This window comes from Gobius niger, assembly GCF_951799975.1.
Source record: "Gobius niger genome assembly, chromosome: 19".
Classification (NCBI taxonomy): domain Eukaryota; kingdom Metazoa; phylum Chordata; class Actinopteri; order Gobiiformes; family Gobiidae; genus Gobius; species Gobius niger.
Window position 1 is genome coordinate 10,960,974 of NC_136870.1, and position 12,804 is coordinate 10,973,777.

The 12,804-nt window shown below is 43.0% G+C and overlaps 1 protein-coding gene across 1 annotated transcript in view; it reads left to right on the forward strand.

Annotated features, from left to right (window-relative positions):
* The window catches only part of LOC306978407 (SH3 and multiple ankyrin repeat domains protein 1-like), a 39,810-nt gene that overhangs the window by 8,852 nt on the left and 18,154 nt on the right, over nucleotides 1–12,804 (forward strand). Inside the window, 15 exon segments of the mRNA XM_079576933.1 lie at nucleotides 2,592–2,676; nucleotides 2,678–3,154; nucleotides 5,167–5,370; nucleotides 7,435–7,506; nucleotides 7,586–7,694; nucleotides 8,028–8,179; nucleotides 8,280–8,447; nucleotides 8,942–8,983; nucleotides 11,057–11,173; nucleotides 11,276–11,353; nucleotides 11,427–11,493; nucleotides 11,590–11,765; nucleotides 11,896–12,026; nucleotides 12,294–12,433; nucleotides 12,544–12,657. Coding sequence (XP_079433059.1) covers nucleotides 2,641–2,676; nucleotides 2,678–3,154; nucleotides 5,167–5,370; nucleotides 7,435–7,506; nucleotides 7,586–7,694; nucleotides 8,028–8,179; nucleotides 8,280–8,447; nucleotides 8,942–8,983; nucleotides 11,057–11,173; nucleotides 11,276–11,353; nucleotides 11,427–11,493; nucleotides 11,590–11,765; nucleotides 11,896–12,026; nucleotides 12,294–12,433; nucleotides 12,544–12,657 — 2,083 coding nt within the window. The 5' untranslated portion in view covers nucleotides 2,592–2,640.

Below are 12,804 nucleotides of genomic sequence, written 5' to 3' on the forward strand. Positions count from 1 at the left end.
TTAACATGTCAATGCACTGAGCGCTTATGTATTAGGCGAGGGCTGTAATTGGATGTTGAACGTGTTCCAGGACTGCACAAAATTGCAAGTTTTTTTTTCTGACAAGCGCTACAAGTGCAATTAGATTTGCGTCTTTAAAGGGTTTAAAATCAGAGTTTGATTCACTCTGCAAATTTTAACAAGTCCGGGAGCATTTACATTTGAGAGGGGGAGAATAGAGGTCTAAACTGCAAGACCCCATTGAGACGAGACGTTTTGTCATTTGCACTGAACATTGTGTGGCCTAAATGGAGTTCATTGTGCTACCATAAGTGCATTAAATACATAGAAAGTGCCTTGAGATATATGTTGTCTTGTTCTTGCTTCAGTAGGTGTTTTTATTCTTCACTAGGACCACTCGTCACTCTCAAAGCATCATGGGAAATCGAACAAGTCTCAAGCCCAGAAATGCCCAAGAAGCGTACGTCCTCCTTGGGCAGTGAAACATGAAAAAGACAAGGGGAGGGAAGTGTTGCGTACATTCGCTCGGCGCAGCAAATCCATCTTAGCCTTGTAATAACTGTGATTTGATCTGTAGTTTTTCCCTTGAGGAGTTCTGTGCCGTGTTTAGTTGATCTGGTTTTGTTGAAATGTGTGACCGTAAATTGGAGAAGAAACTGGACCAGCATTACAAGTTAAAGTCCGAAACACTGTGTCCGATTTTTGATACGCATATTAAAATAGACTGACTTCTTAACACAGAGAAATATGAAGTGCAATGTCAGGAAGGACTCTCGCGCTCTGTCAGCAACACGAATATAATAAGCTCCCCTTTGGTTCGTGTTTTTCAGTTTCTCGAGGCTCAGTGTTAAATTGCTCTTTTAAAAAGCAAGCCCAAAAACTATAATATGATAGTGCAGGCTGCTCCGGCTATGTTTAGCTCTGGGTGATGTCAGTGTAAACAGTTGCACCCATTGCTGTTGTATGAGTTCAGAAACGCAATCTTCCATCAGTATAATCAGCAAAAATGCAAGGTAGAGAGAAGGTGTCTGGTTTTTCTTCTTCTTTTTTTAATGGTTAATAGAAGTGTGGACTTTAATTTTTAATATTGTATTAGATATTGTATATTGTTTGGTGAATTACAGCATTAAAGTCCAAAGCCGGGTTGAATGACTGATCATTGGCAATGATCAGTCATGTTTTGCCACTTCATTTCACTTCACTTCATTGTGGCCGTACCGCCTTTGCTCTGCCCAATCCCGTCAGACCTTGGAAGCTAAGCAGGGAAGGGCCTGGCAGGACTTGGATGGGAGACCGTTTGGGAACACCAGGAAGCCTGGGGCGAATGTAGTGAGTGAGTGAGTGAGTGGTGGTGGTCGGGGCTGATGGTGCAGACTGGTTGCCTCGCTTCCATCAGTCTACCCCAGGGCAGCTGTGGCTACAATACTAGCTTATCACCATCGAGTATGGAGTCGTCGAATAGTGCAATGTAAAGCGTCTTTAAGTCTCCAGAAAAAGCGCTTTATAAAATCAATGCATTATCATTATTATTATTCACTAAAAGTGTGCATTTGTTCATCATAATACATGTAAAACCTGCTGTGCTGCTGTGTGGCTTCACATATAGAGCTATAGTGCATCAGTAGCAACAGCATGAGTGACAAAACCCCGAGTCGTACCCGCTCACTCCCACAGCTTCTTTATATGTTTGATGTTTGTACATCTTGGTAAACTTTCACTAGTATTCAAAGTACTCATATTGCTCATGTGACACTGGGAGATTCCCTGCATCATTCCGGGCTTTGAAGCGTGTGATGGCACTGGTCCAGGACTGCATTATGGCAAAGCCCTGGAGCCAGACTTCACCAGAGAATAACCGGGACAGAAACTATGGAAGGCATCAGTAAGCTCAGTTTGAACTCTGCCTTTAGTAGCACATTACTGCACCCGTGTATTAAAAGTTTAACAAAAAAATACTCAAAATCTGTAATTATATAAAATTATATATTTTCATTTGAAACCAGGGCCTTTGTCCGCTTTTGCAAGAACTGAGCTGAACTGGACATTCAGCTTCTTTTACATAATGGCTTTGTTTGATGAGGACACAGTCTGTGAAGCAGGTACCAAATTTAGTTTCAGGCTCGCCCGGCAGTACTGTCCCGCTGACACTAAAAATAACTTTGTAACCAGTCCATGTAGGTTCCCTGAGGACTGCCAATAGCCATTGTCTGTAATGATGGTGGTAAAACAGTTCTGACAGGTAATGTTTGAAGAGAGACTCGAGTTTATATTATGCTCTCAGCCCTGGGTCTTGGCTCAGACAGCTGCCCTATAAAGGAGCAGTGATCTTGACCTTGTGTGAAAATGCCATGTCTTCTCACTCTCCTCTATAAAAATGTGATGCAAATTCACAGTGTGTATATATAGCCTGTATTCCATCAGCCTGTTATTCCCTGGTGCCTTTCCAGTGGCTAAATAGAAAATGTGGACCAGCTCCTTCTTTTTGCATTGCCGTTGGCTACTGTCCCTTTGTGGAACATGTTGTGTTTGACCGTGAGGATGCCAGGTTAAATCAATGGCCTAAGTTGACTCCCTTCTGCCTGTTTCCACAGCATGTGTCTCAGGATGGAGGCTGTCATGGGATAGCCATGTTTTGTCTTCATGACAGCTATGTCACTCAGCCCCCTCTGCAGTGACCCCTGCGCAGCAAGGGATGCTTGGAAATAACAAGCACTTTTATCCCAGTCAGGATGACAAAGATGGGGAGGATGAGGAGGAGGAAGAGGAGCTGGCTGGAGAGGAGAGCGGGGAGCGTGGCAGTGACCCGGAGAATGGAGGGCTGAAGGAAGACGAGGATATGCTGGGAGGACGGTCCTGGGACTTTAAAGGTAGAGAGGTGACCAAACCGGCCGCCATAGTGGTCGGGAGACAGAGAGCGGACCGAACTCAGAGGCCCAGTAACCAGGGCAACCGGGGTTACACGCCCATTCAGTACCCTCATCCGCAAACCAATAAGCAGCTACCAAATGTTTTCAACCACTACTACCCGGGGCTGACAGCTCTGCAGAAGAGACGGGCTCTGATGGAGCGCAGCATGACCACAGTGGCCCCCCTGGAGGACTCATACCCCACCATGATGGTGTTTCGGATCGGCATCCCAGACATCAAGCAAACAGTAGGTGCATGTTGGCAAACAAACACACACAACATTTAAAGTATACTTAAATCCATAATTGAATGGGTGAAACCACCTCTGTGAACAAGGCCCCTTATTAACCGGTCACTGAAACGTGGATTCAGATCACGTAGACGTAGACGTTGCCAGAAGGTCAAATTTGGTTTATAATTGACAGCTTCTATATTTAATAGTAAATGTACTTAAGTGTTTAAAATGGGTTATTTCTCCTCAGGCAAAACCAAACTGTCTGCCCAAACCTCAACATTTACAGCCACTTAGTATTCAAGCAGAAAGTTAAAACCGCTCTTTCTGCTTTCACTGACTACTTAAGGGACTACTACAAGCACCGGCAGTTGTCCCATAAGCCTTCATTTTTCCCAAATGGAGATGAGGATAAAAATACACAGTTTGACTCTCGTTGAACGAAGACGATTCAGTAAAAACACTCTAATATTGAGCCCTGGGTCATATTTGAGCAGTGTTGCTTCATAGAAGTGATGTTGGCATCAATTCTCACTGTGCACTGAGCAGTCACAGCAGGTGAGAGTGGCCTGTACCTCATTCCCATGTGTCCAGGTGTGAGTGAACCCCCCAGTGTGAGCCCTCCTCCGTAGTTTTCCCCATTTACAACTCCCCGAACATGCCGACTGTTCTACATGTCAGCTAATCTGCCCTCAATATAACAGTAATTGCTAATTATCTAATAGCTTTTTAATGAGTTCTGGGACGTGAGCGAAGATGGAAAGAAATATGTGCAAGAAATTGTACTCCTGTACGTATCATTTTCTGCCCTGAACACTGCAGAGGCAAATTATTGAGACATAAGGAGGTTAAAGTGAGCCAGATGCGGGTTTAGGGAGTGGATGAGTAAGCAAAAAGAAGATGTATGCATTTGCAAAAGCCTATAGTGCAAAGTAAATGAGCGGACATGCGCCACTAAAAATCCAGATTCTCCGAAGTCTCCAGTGTCTTAGGCCAGTCGTAGTGAACATCCATCTTCTCCCGAATTACTTCCATAAGGAGTTGCACATTGGAAAGCCGTACAACACTCACACGCCCCGATCATGTGGTGTACCTCCCAGGGACCACAAAGACATCACTACGGCAACGGCTGCCTGCCTCCTCTAATGAACTGGTTGCCATGCCAATACAGTCGGCTACACAATCAAATAGTGCATCCTATAGGGAGGCAGTGGGGAGAGGGGCGGGTGCACTGGGGGTACGGGAGTGTGCTGAGCTGTGCAATTTTACTCACAGGTCTCTGAAATGTAACAATAGCCATGGAGACACGAACCCTACATTCAGAGGTTTTGTCCCGCAGCGTTACATTTTGTAGAAGAAAATTACTAACAATGGCTGTCATCTATAGCGTGGACAATTTACTGGGAAATGGCATTACGGGTGCCCATTGTGTAGCTAGTGTTTGCTAAGAAAAGGCCAAAGAAAGGAAATAAAGGCATTATTCATGAGAACAATAAAGAAAAGGCAAAGCTTAGATGCTGTACTGTGCTGTTGCTCATGTGTGAAGTACGAGGGGAAGCTACAGTATCTCAACAACTAGAGCCATTTTATCTTCATGAAAGGGTCATGTGATTAATTATTGAAAGAAAAGGAATTCATATTCTGCACACAACTTTGTCTCATTCATTCATCATTCATTTTCCACAGATATATACTGTACATACTGTCAGGAGCTGGAACTTCATTATTAGACCCATTACACCTCCAAGTAAACATCAAAGTGACTCTTTCGAATAACTGTTACAGGACGCTTATCTAATAAACATAATGGCTATGAGTCTTCGATTTTACAATTTTCAGTACAGCACATTTTCCAATATGATTTGTCACCTTTGTGGCGGAAAAAGACATGATGCAATACTAGAGTTATCACAAAGTAATGTAACATTTGTAACTGATTTACTTTAAGACTCAGATGAAGTTAAAGGTTTTCTCTTTGATTGAATTGAGAGTAAAAAGATACTTGTCGTCCAATGTGTGTATGTCAGAGGTGTCTCCAGTTTGACCAGGACTGCACCGCGTGGAACGCCAAGCAGCAGATCATCTGCTCCCTCAGCGAGTCTCTGTGGGACGTTTATAATTATGGCCTGTTCCAGCCGGCTGGAGAGGGACGGGACGCTCGCTTCCTGGAGGAGGAGCGCCCCCTTAGCCACTACGCCCAGACTTTTGAGAAGGGGGTGCCCTATCTGGAGGTATGGTGCTGGGCTCTCACTTCATACATTGCAAGTGATTTGGAAAAAAAAATCTAATTGCACTTTCCCTGACAAGTGTTGTGTTACATTTACAATTTATGTGGTAAAAAGTAGAATTAATCCACAATTCACATGTCTAAATGCATTAACATTTGAGAGAAGATCGAAATGAACCGCTGAACTGATAAAACAATCCCACGCCATCCTATCCTAGAACATGTTTGTACAGATTTAAATTACAAAGTTAGAGGCTCTTCTACATAATTAGACCAGATGGAGACAGGATATTTTGAGGCTTGCAAAGGATATTAAACTGCCTAATTAACTGCTAATTGCAACCATTCAAAATGCAATTGCGTTTGTTGTGCAGTCCTACTTGGTGTTTGTGGGGGGGCTTCTTCTAGTGACACTTAGAAGCACGTTGGCTACTCTTTGACATTTGTGCCCTGATTCTGTCTTGATTTTGACCCAGTTTAGTTCATATACAGTGGTACTTCATATAGTTTCTTATAGTGCCACAAGCAGAATAAAAAGGTTAGACTAAAATGTGTCTGACTGTTAGACTAACCTTTATCAAATATTACCCATGTAATTTGATTGCTTTGCTTTCAGTGCAATATCCCCTTAAACCAATATTTGCAGAATTAAATCCAAGCCCGTCTGAAACTCTGGAGCGCCAGTGCTGATTGAGTTGTCTGACAGCGCCCTCTGGTGGATGAACAGTGTAAATCCATGCCTGTGGGTGGGGCACAGAGAAGACCCCGGTCAGATCCTGGCCACGGACCAGATACTTTGCATTCCTGACTTTGCGCCAGTGAAGGCCTTGTAAAGCGGGGCGGCCCTAAAGCCACATCTGTCTCACATCAAGTGTATTTATAACAGTGCATCAGGTTTCGTTTGACATTTTCTGGAGCTGTGGCCAAAAGCCCATGATCTCCTATAGCCTCCACGCACTGAGAGCTTCGTCATATTTGCACTGTTGACACTGCAGCTGAATTTTATTAACCCACGCTATCCAATTATACTGCAATTACGCTGTGCCATACAGTACAATCAGCGGGGATCAACACGTAGTCTAAACAAGCTGATTTGTATGTTTGAGATACTATCAGGGAAGTATTTATTTGATATTTGTGTGACACTGAAAGTAAGTGATCACTTGAATCTACTTGTGTAGTCTTGTCAGTCAAAACTACTTAATTTAACAATGGACGATTTTAATAGAAAAATCACTTGTGTTTTGAATGTAGTAATGTTTGTTGTTTGTGAATCATGTTTTGAAATGGTGAAAAGATTCATCATGGACAGTGTGTGAGTCATCCTGACTTGGACTTTACCTTTAAGTGTGGTCTTAAATAGAGATTTTATTCACCCTTAAGATATTAATATCCACATTATGTCACTTCCTATGATGCAAACGGTCATTTATAGGCATGCAACTGCACTTTAAAGTCCTTGTTGCATAATGACCAATATACAGGGAGACTCTCTGAATCAGAGTCACACTATTTCCCAGCGTGTTACCGTAAATATGAACGTAATAACTCATCTGGCTAAATAATCAAATCAATTTGAAATTATAGACTTGTAACATACAGCCTTTCAGTAGTGAGAGATTTCACATTTGGCTCCACATTGTGATACCAGCAGACCTTTAATAGTGCAAAGAAATCATCTTAAATCAAGCTTTTCCCCAAAGCAGAGAAAGTGTGGCTTAATAACTGAGAGAACAAAGTGGTGGAGCTGTTCCAGTGATAATGAGTGGGAGACTAAATCTGTGCAAACACTCAAAGACATTACTTTTCTGAATAATCATCCTCTCAGAGCCACAACGCAGAGACTGTATATGCGCTGTGGGAAATTGTTTGCGCAAGCCCGGATTACATGCTTTTATAAATCCATTTTCAATTTGATTTCAGATCATTGCTGTGCTGTTGCAGTTTAGAAATAATGGGGTTTACTCCCATTGCAGGGGCATTAAAACTGATTTATATCGTAGCGCTCAGCTGTACACAGGTCTGAGGAGGCGCACGTTCACTTCCCTCTCTTGTTCTCGCTCCTCAGTTTCGGTACAAAACCAGAGTGTACAAACAGACCAATCTGGATGAAAAATCACTCGCCAAGCTCTCCACAAAGGTAACTTTTTCGTCTATGCTGAACCCCACTGAATTGTCAGTAAACACCAGTGACTTCACCTTATGCTGTCCCGTGTTAGGTCAGTCTCAAGAAGTTCCTGGATTACATTCAGACGGGGGCAGTGGAGAAACTCGCTAAAGTCCTCGAAAAAGGTCTTGACCCCAATTTCCATGATCCTGACAGTGGAGGTAAGGTCATAAGCAGTATCTTTTAAGCTCCCAGAGACTGTTAAATTGCCTCTTTTTTTTACCTGAAGTGTTTTATTCATGCATGTTTGAGTTGCATTCACTCTATATCCTTCTTAAAACGCTCGGTTCCACTTGATGATGTCATTTCAGTGCTCAAATTGCCTCCACGCATTCATTGTCAATAGCTAGGAACTATTGTTGTTGCTTGATTTACCCATAATGCTGAGGGTGAGATGGGTGGGGTCCTAAATGGATGCATGATCTTCTTGGGCTTTATTTTAAGATAGACACTCCAGCCTGGATACTGACCTCCTCCATGTCTTTGTTGGTCAGAGACGCCCCTCTCGGTGGCAATGCAGGCCGGCCTGTCGGTGGAGGGGGTCCGGGTGTTGCTGCAGGGGGGCGCACACATGGACTTTCGGACCAGAGATGGCCTCACTCCGGTGCACAAGGCTATCAGAGCTCACAATCACACTGGACTGCTGGTAAATAGTAACACGATGATGAAATAAAAGAGAAGTAAACACTGTAACATTGTAAAAATCCTTTGCCGGACTCATAAATATGGCTCATTGTTCCTTGCAGGCTCTCTTGTCATTGGGCGCCTCTCCAGACTATAAGGACCGCTGTGGCCTGACCCCGCTGTACCACACAGTGCTGACAGGGGGCGACACCTCCTGCTGCGAGACCCTGCTCTACTACAGGGCAAAGCTGGGCACAAGGGACGAGAATGGATGGGATGAATCTCACCAGGTACAAACTACAGCACAGCATCCTTTTCACTGAATGACGATTCTGTCTCATTCATCATTCAGCCTCACAATCCATATGACCATTGTCTCTGAGCAGTGCGCCTCCATTCCCAACTTTTTGTCTCTGTCGGCCTAAAGGCTGCATTCATTTGGCATTTTAAAATGATAAAGAGCTGATAGTTTTCATGTAGAGTTGGAGGTTCTGTCAAAATGCTCATGAGTTTACACGGTTTATCACGGAAACAAAAACTTCCACAAGGTTCAATGTCTTCTTAAATACATTCATATGGCAGTTTTGAATGATAAGGTTTGCCGATTTTCTTTTGCTTCTTTCAAAAGCAGAGAATTGCCCATTGAGTTATACATAAGTCCCTGCCCTTCATCTGAAAACATGACATCAAATTATAGAACATTGTGAACACAACCTATACTCTACTGAATCACACAGCAGAGATTTCTTCATGGGAAATCTCACCCCATTCTCTCTCTCCATAGCACAGGGATGAAGAGGAGTTTGGAATGGAAGAAATACATAAGGTACCCTTCATCCCTCCATCCCCTCACTCACACCTAATGAAATAGTTCACAGAGGCGCGTTTTTCCTCTCTACGCTTGCATTGCCTCCCCAGCATTACGTACGTGCGGTGATTAAGCCGTGAGCCGGTGGTTGTCATGGAGTTTTATTTCGGTGTGACTGCGCTGTGTGTTGTGTCCGTACCTTTACTGAGTCCACGTCTTGTGATATTTCAAACCCCGCAGCAGCATATGAAGGAAATCTCACGAGTTTGTCTTAGTGTGCTATGGGTTTCGCCTTGGTCGAAATGTTTTGTTGCGTCGCTTTGTGTTTTCCTACATGTGCCTTAGATTAATTGTGTTATCAACGGGTACATTCACAGTGACCTGAAAAGTGGCACCGATGCGATTTGTTTTTTTGTGATTTATTGCACTTCTTATTAGTGTAAACATGTGAGGTCAAAACTGAAATGTGGGCGACTTCGGTAAATCATATTGCAGGCAAGTCAGTTAATTAAAAGTATTTCAAGTTTAAAAGGTAAGTGCAGATTAGGTGCAAGATTTCAATTTCAATCCTGATTTTCAATTCAATGCTTCAAAGAGCATGTGACAGGTTTTCATGTTTTTCTAGCACTTAGTTTGATGGGATAATAACGCCTGTGGTTAGTTTGAATCACAGTTTTACACAAGTGGCAAAGAACATTTTGGAGGAAAAAGGTTCATTGCTCGAAAACACAAGTGACATAGAATGAGATAGATTTCCATTCTTCAAGGATGGAGCTGGGACTCGCTCAAGGCCCATTGCTACAGTATGATTGTCGACAGTTATGGAGCGTTTTCTTCTTCATGTGTCACATCTTGTGGCCATCTTCAGCAAGAAGTAAAATAATAAACATTTGCAAGGTAATGTAACAGATGTGAGCAAACTAAGGCCTGGGGGCCAAACTCACTGACACAAAGAAAGATCATGCTGATATATGGCTTAGGCGATTATAGTCTATCTGGGAATTCTATTAGTATGAAACGTCACAAAACGTGCCCAGCCCAGCCCTCTTGGCAAGTTTCAAAATCCAGTGTGGCCCATGCATCAAAAAGTTAGCCTATATCTGTTTTATAGTACATGAGATCTAACCTTTAAAGTGCATATGACACATAAGACAACATTTTTTGCTTAAACATAACAATATTATTTAATATTTTGCTAAAGATTGTACCCAGTTTCTTTAGTTTGGCCATTTTGTGATTTTTGTTGGACATGGACAGGAAGTGACATAGATGAAGGCAAACGATTTTAAGTCAATAGGAAATGAGTTCACCTGCTATGGAATGTTACCTTCTTCTATGTCACTTCCTGTCTGTGGCTTAAAAATGAAAATAAAAATACCCTTATTGCCCAACATTTATTCATTAAAATTGACTCTGTGCATAACTTCAAACGCCGCCCAAGAAGTGACTTCCTGTTTCAATACAGCACACCAAAGTAAAAGCACCTCTTATCTCATTCCTTAGTTCAACTTTCTTTCTGCCTAACTATTAACAGACAAAACACTTAAAATGTGTGTATGTAATTATATTCTTGTACTGTTGCAAGTACCTGCTGAACTAATCAATGAGACGAGCTGTGTGCTTTTATTTTGGTGTGTTGAATCGAAACAGGAAGTCACTTCTTGGGCGGCGTTGTTATGATTTGAAGTTATGCACAGAGTCAATTGCTGCTTCACTGAAATAAAATGATAATTATGCACCTGATGTTATCCTTCTAAAGAAGTCATATTTTCAAAAGCATTAAAACCTGTCATGTGCACTTGAAGGATGTGATGAATGCTCGTATTTAGGATCATAAGATAACAATTCTTACAAATATGATGTGATTACGTCTACCCAGAGTGATGCATGTGTTGACATCTAGACTGCCCTTAAAAGATGTATTCATTGCACCTGGCCTCGTTCCCTTTGTACTGTACATTAGCTGTTGTGCAAAATAAATCCTACATTTATCTGACATCAATACTTTGACAACATTGTAAACAGATCTGTGCCACTCTTTGCCCTGGCGCGACCATGGGCTAATCACATTGTGTTCTGATATTGTGAAAGGCTTGTCAGAACGGCTTTGCCCAGCATTTGGAGCATCTGCTGTTTTATGGGGCAGACACCACTTCGCAGAATGCCTCGGGGAACACGGCTCTTCACATTTCTGCCCTCTACAATAAGGCGAGTATGAAAAACAAGTGCTGTTGTGTAATAAACCCGCACTAACAATCATTATTATCGCCGATTTTTATGTTGCAAAATGTTTCTCTCTGTGGCCTGCAGGAGAGCTGTGTGCGTGTTCTTCTGTACAGGGGAGCCAATAAGGAGGCCAAAAACAAGCACGGCCACACTCCTTTTCAGGTGGAAGAGTGATCCGAAAATGTAAGCCATGTATTTGTGATTTGAGGTACGTGATGAAATGTATGTTTCGCAGTTGGCAGTAATGTCTGGACACTTTGAACTTGGAGAACTCATCAAAAACCACAAGGACACAGATATAGGTATGTTTATTTAGTGTTAAATGATAGATCAATGGTTGTATTTGCATGAAAGAAATGTACCAAGTCAAAGTTAAGATGTCAATGGTCTTCCCTCAGTGCCATTTTTGGAGTCACCTAAGTATGTTCCCAAACGTAGAGAGAGCTCCCACACCCTCCCTCTGCTGGCACTGCACAACCACCCACTGCTGCGGGCCAACAGCGACAACACCATGACCCAGTCGGACCCCGCGCTCCCCCCTAACAAGCCCCCCAACAATCCTAACCCCGGACAGGTACAGCGTCTCTGGTGATGATCCCCTCCATCACAAAATTCAAGACAGTTTAACCATATTTTTCACCTTATTGTGCAGCCGGGATGTTTCTTCTTTTTGTTTTGTTTTTGACGTTTTGTTGTTGTTGCAGGTTCAGCGCAGAGCTTCAGTCAGCATGAGGAGCTCCAGCAGTCCCAGGACGCGGCACAGGTCCCCCTCGCGAGGAAGGGGGGGGCAGAGCGACACAGAGGAGAGGCACAGGCAGCCCCGGGGCAGGCAGGGGTAAACAACAAGTTTTTATGATCCCGAAACATCGAGATTGAAACAGCTAATTTAGGTCTTGTAACGTCTCTACCTCACAAAATGAAAACCATTGCTCGCCCCAGTTTAATTAGTGTTTACAAGACAATCAAGTAGATTCTTTAAAGTAGGGATAAACTTGCACACTCATATACTTTTAAAGATTTAATGAGCCCAAGTATTGTCACTATATTTCTTCTGTCACTTCTGTCATTGTTTTACTTCTTACTGGGTTTTTTGTATGTGCAGTGCATCGTCAGCGGGCGGTGGAGGTGGTCAGGTGAAGCGGATGTACAGTGCGGTACCAGGGCGGGTCTATGTGGCCAGCAAATCCTACTCCTCCACTGGAGACCGGGAGCTCTCTCTCAGCAAAGGGGACAAAGTTAAAGGTAGTCTACGAAAATATACAAGCAATAATATTTCAAACCAGTACTCTGTCAAATTCTGTATGTCTTTTCTGTAGAGTGTGCTTGTAAAGCTTGTGTGCTCTCTGTTGTAGTGTTAAGTGTAGGTGAGGGCGGGTACTGGGAGGGGACCGTGAAAGGTCGCACCGGCTGGTTTCCCTCTGACTGTGTGGAAGAAGTGGCCGGTCTCAGCAAGGACAATCGACCAGGTGAGACTCAGCCGCAGGAGGTTTCAGTGTCAATGCAAAGTCCCAACCGACACATCACAATTAGACCTAACGATCTGCACATTTTTAAAGCTGGCTTTACATTTGAAAGGTAAATAAAACTACAAATATGAGCAATATAGAGTATTT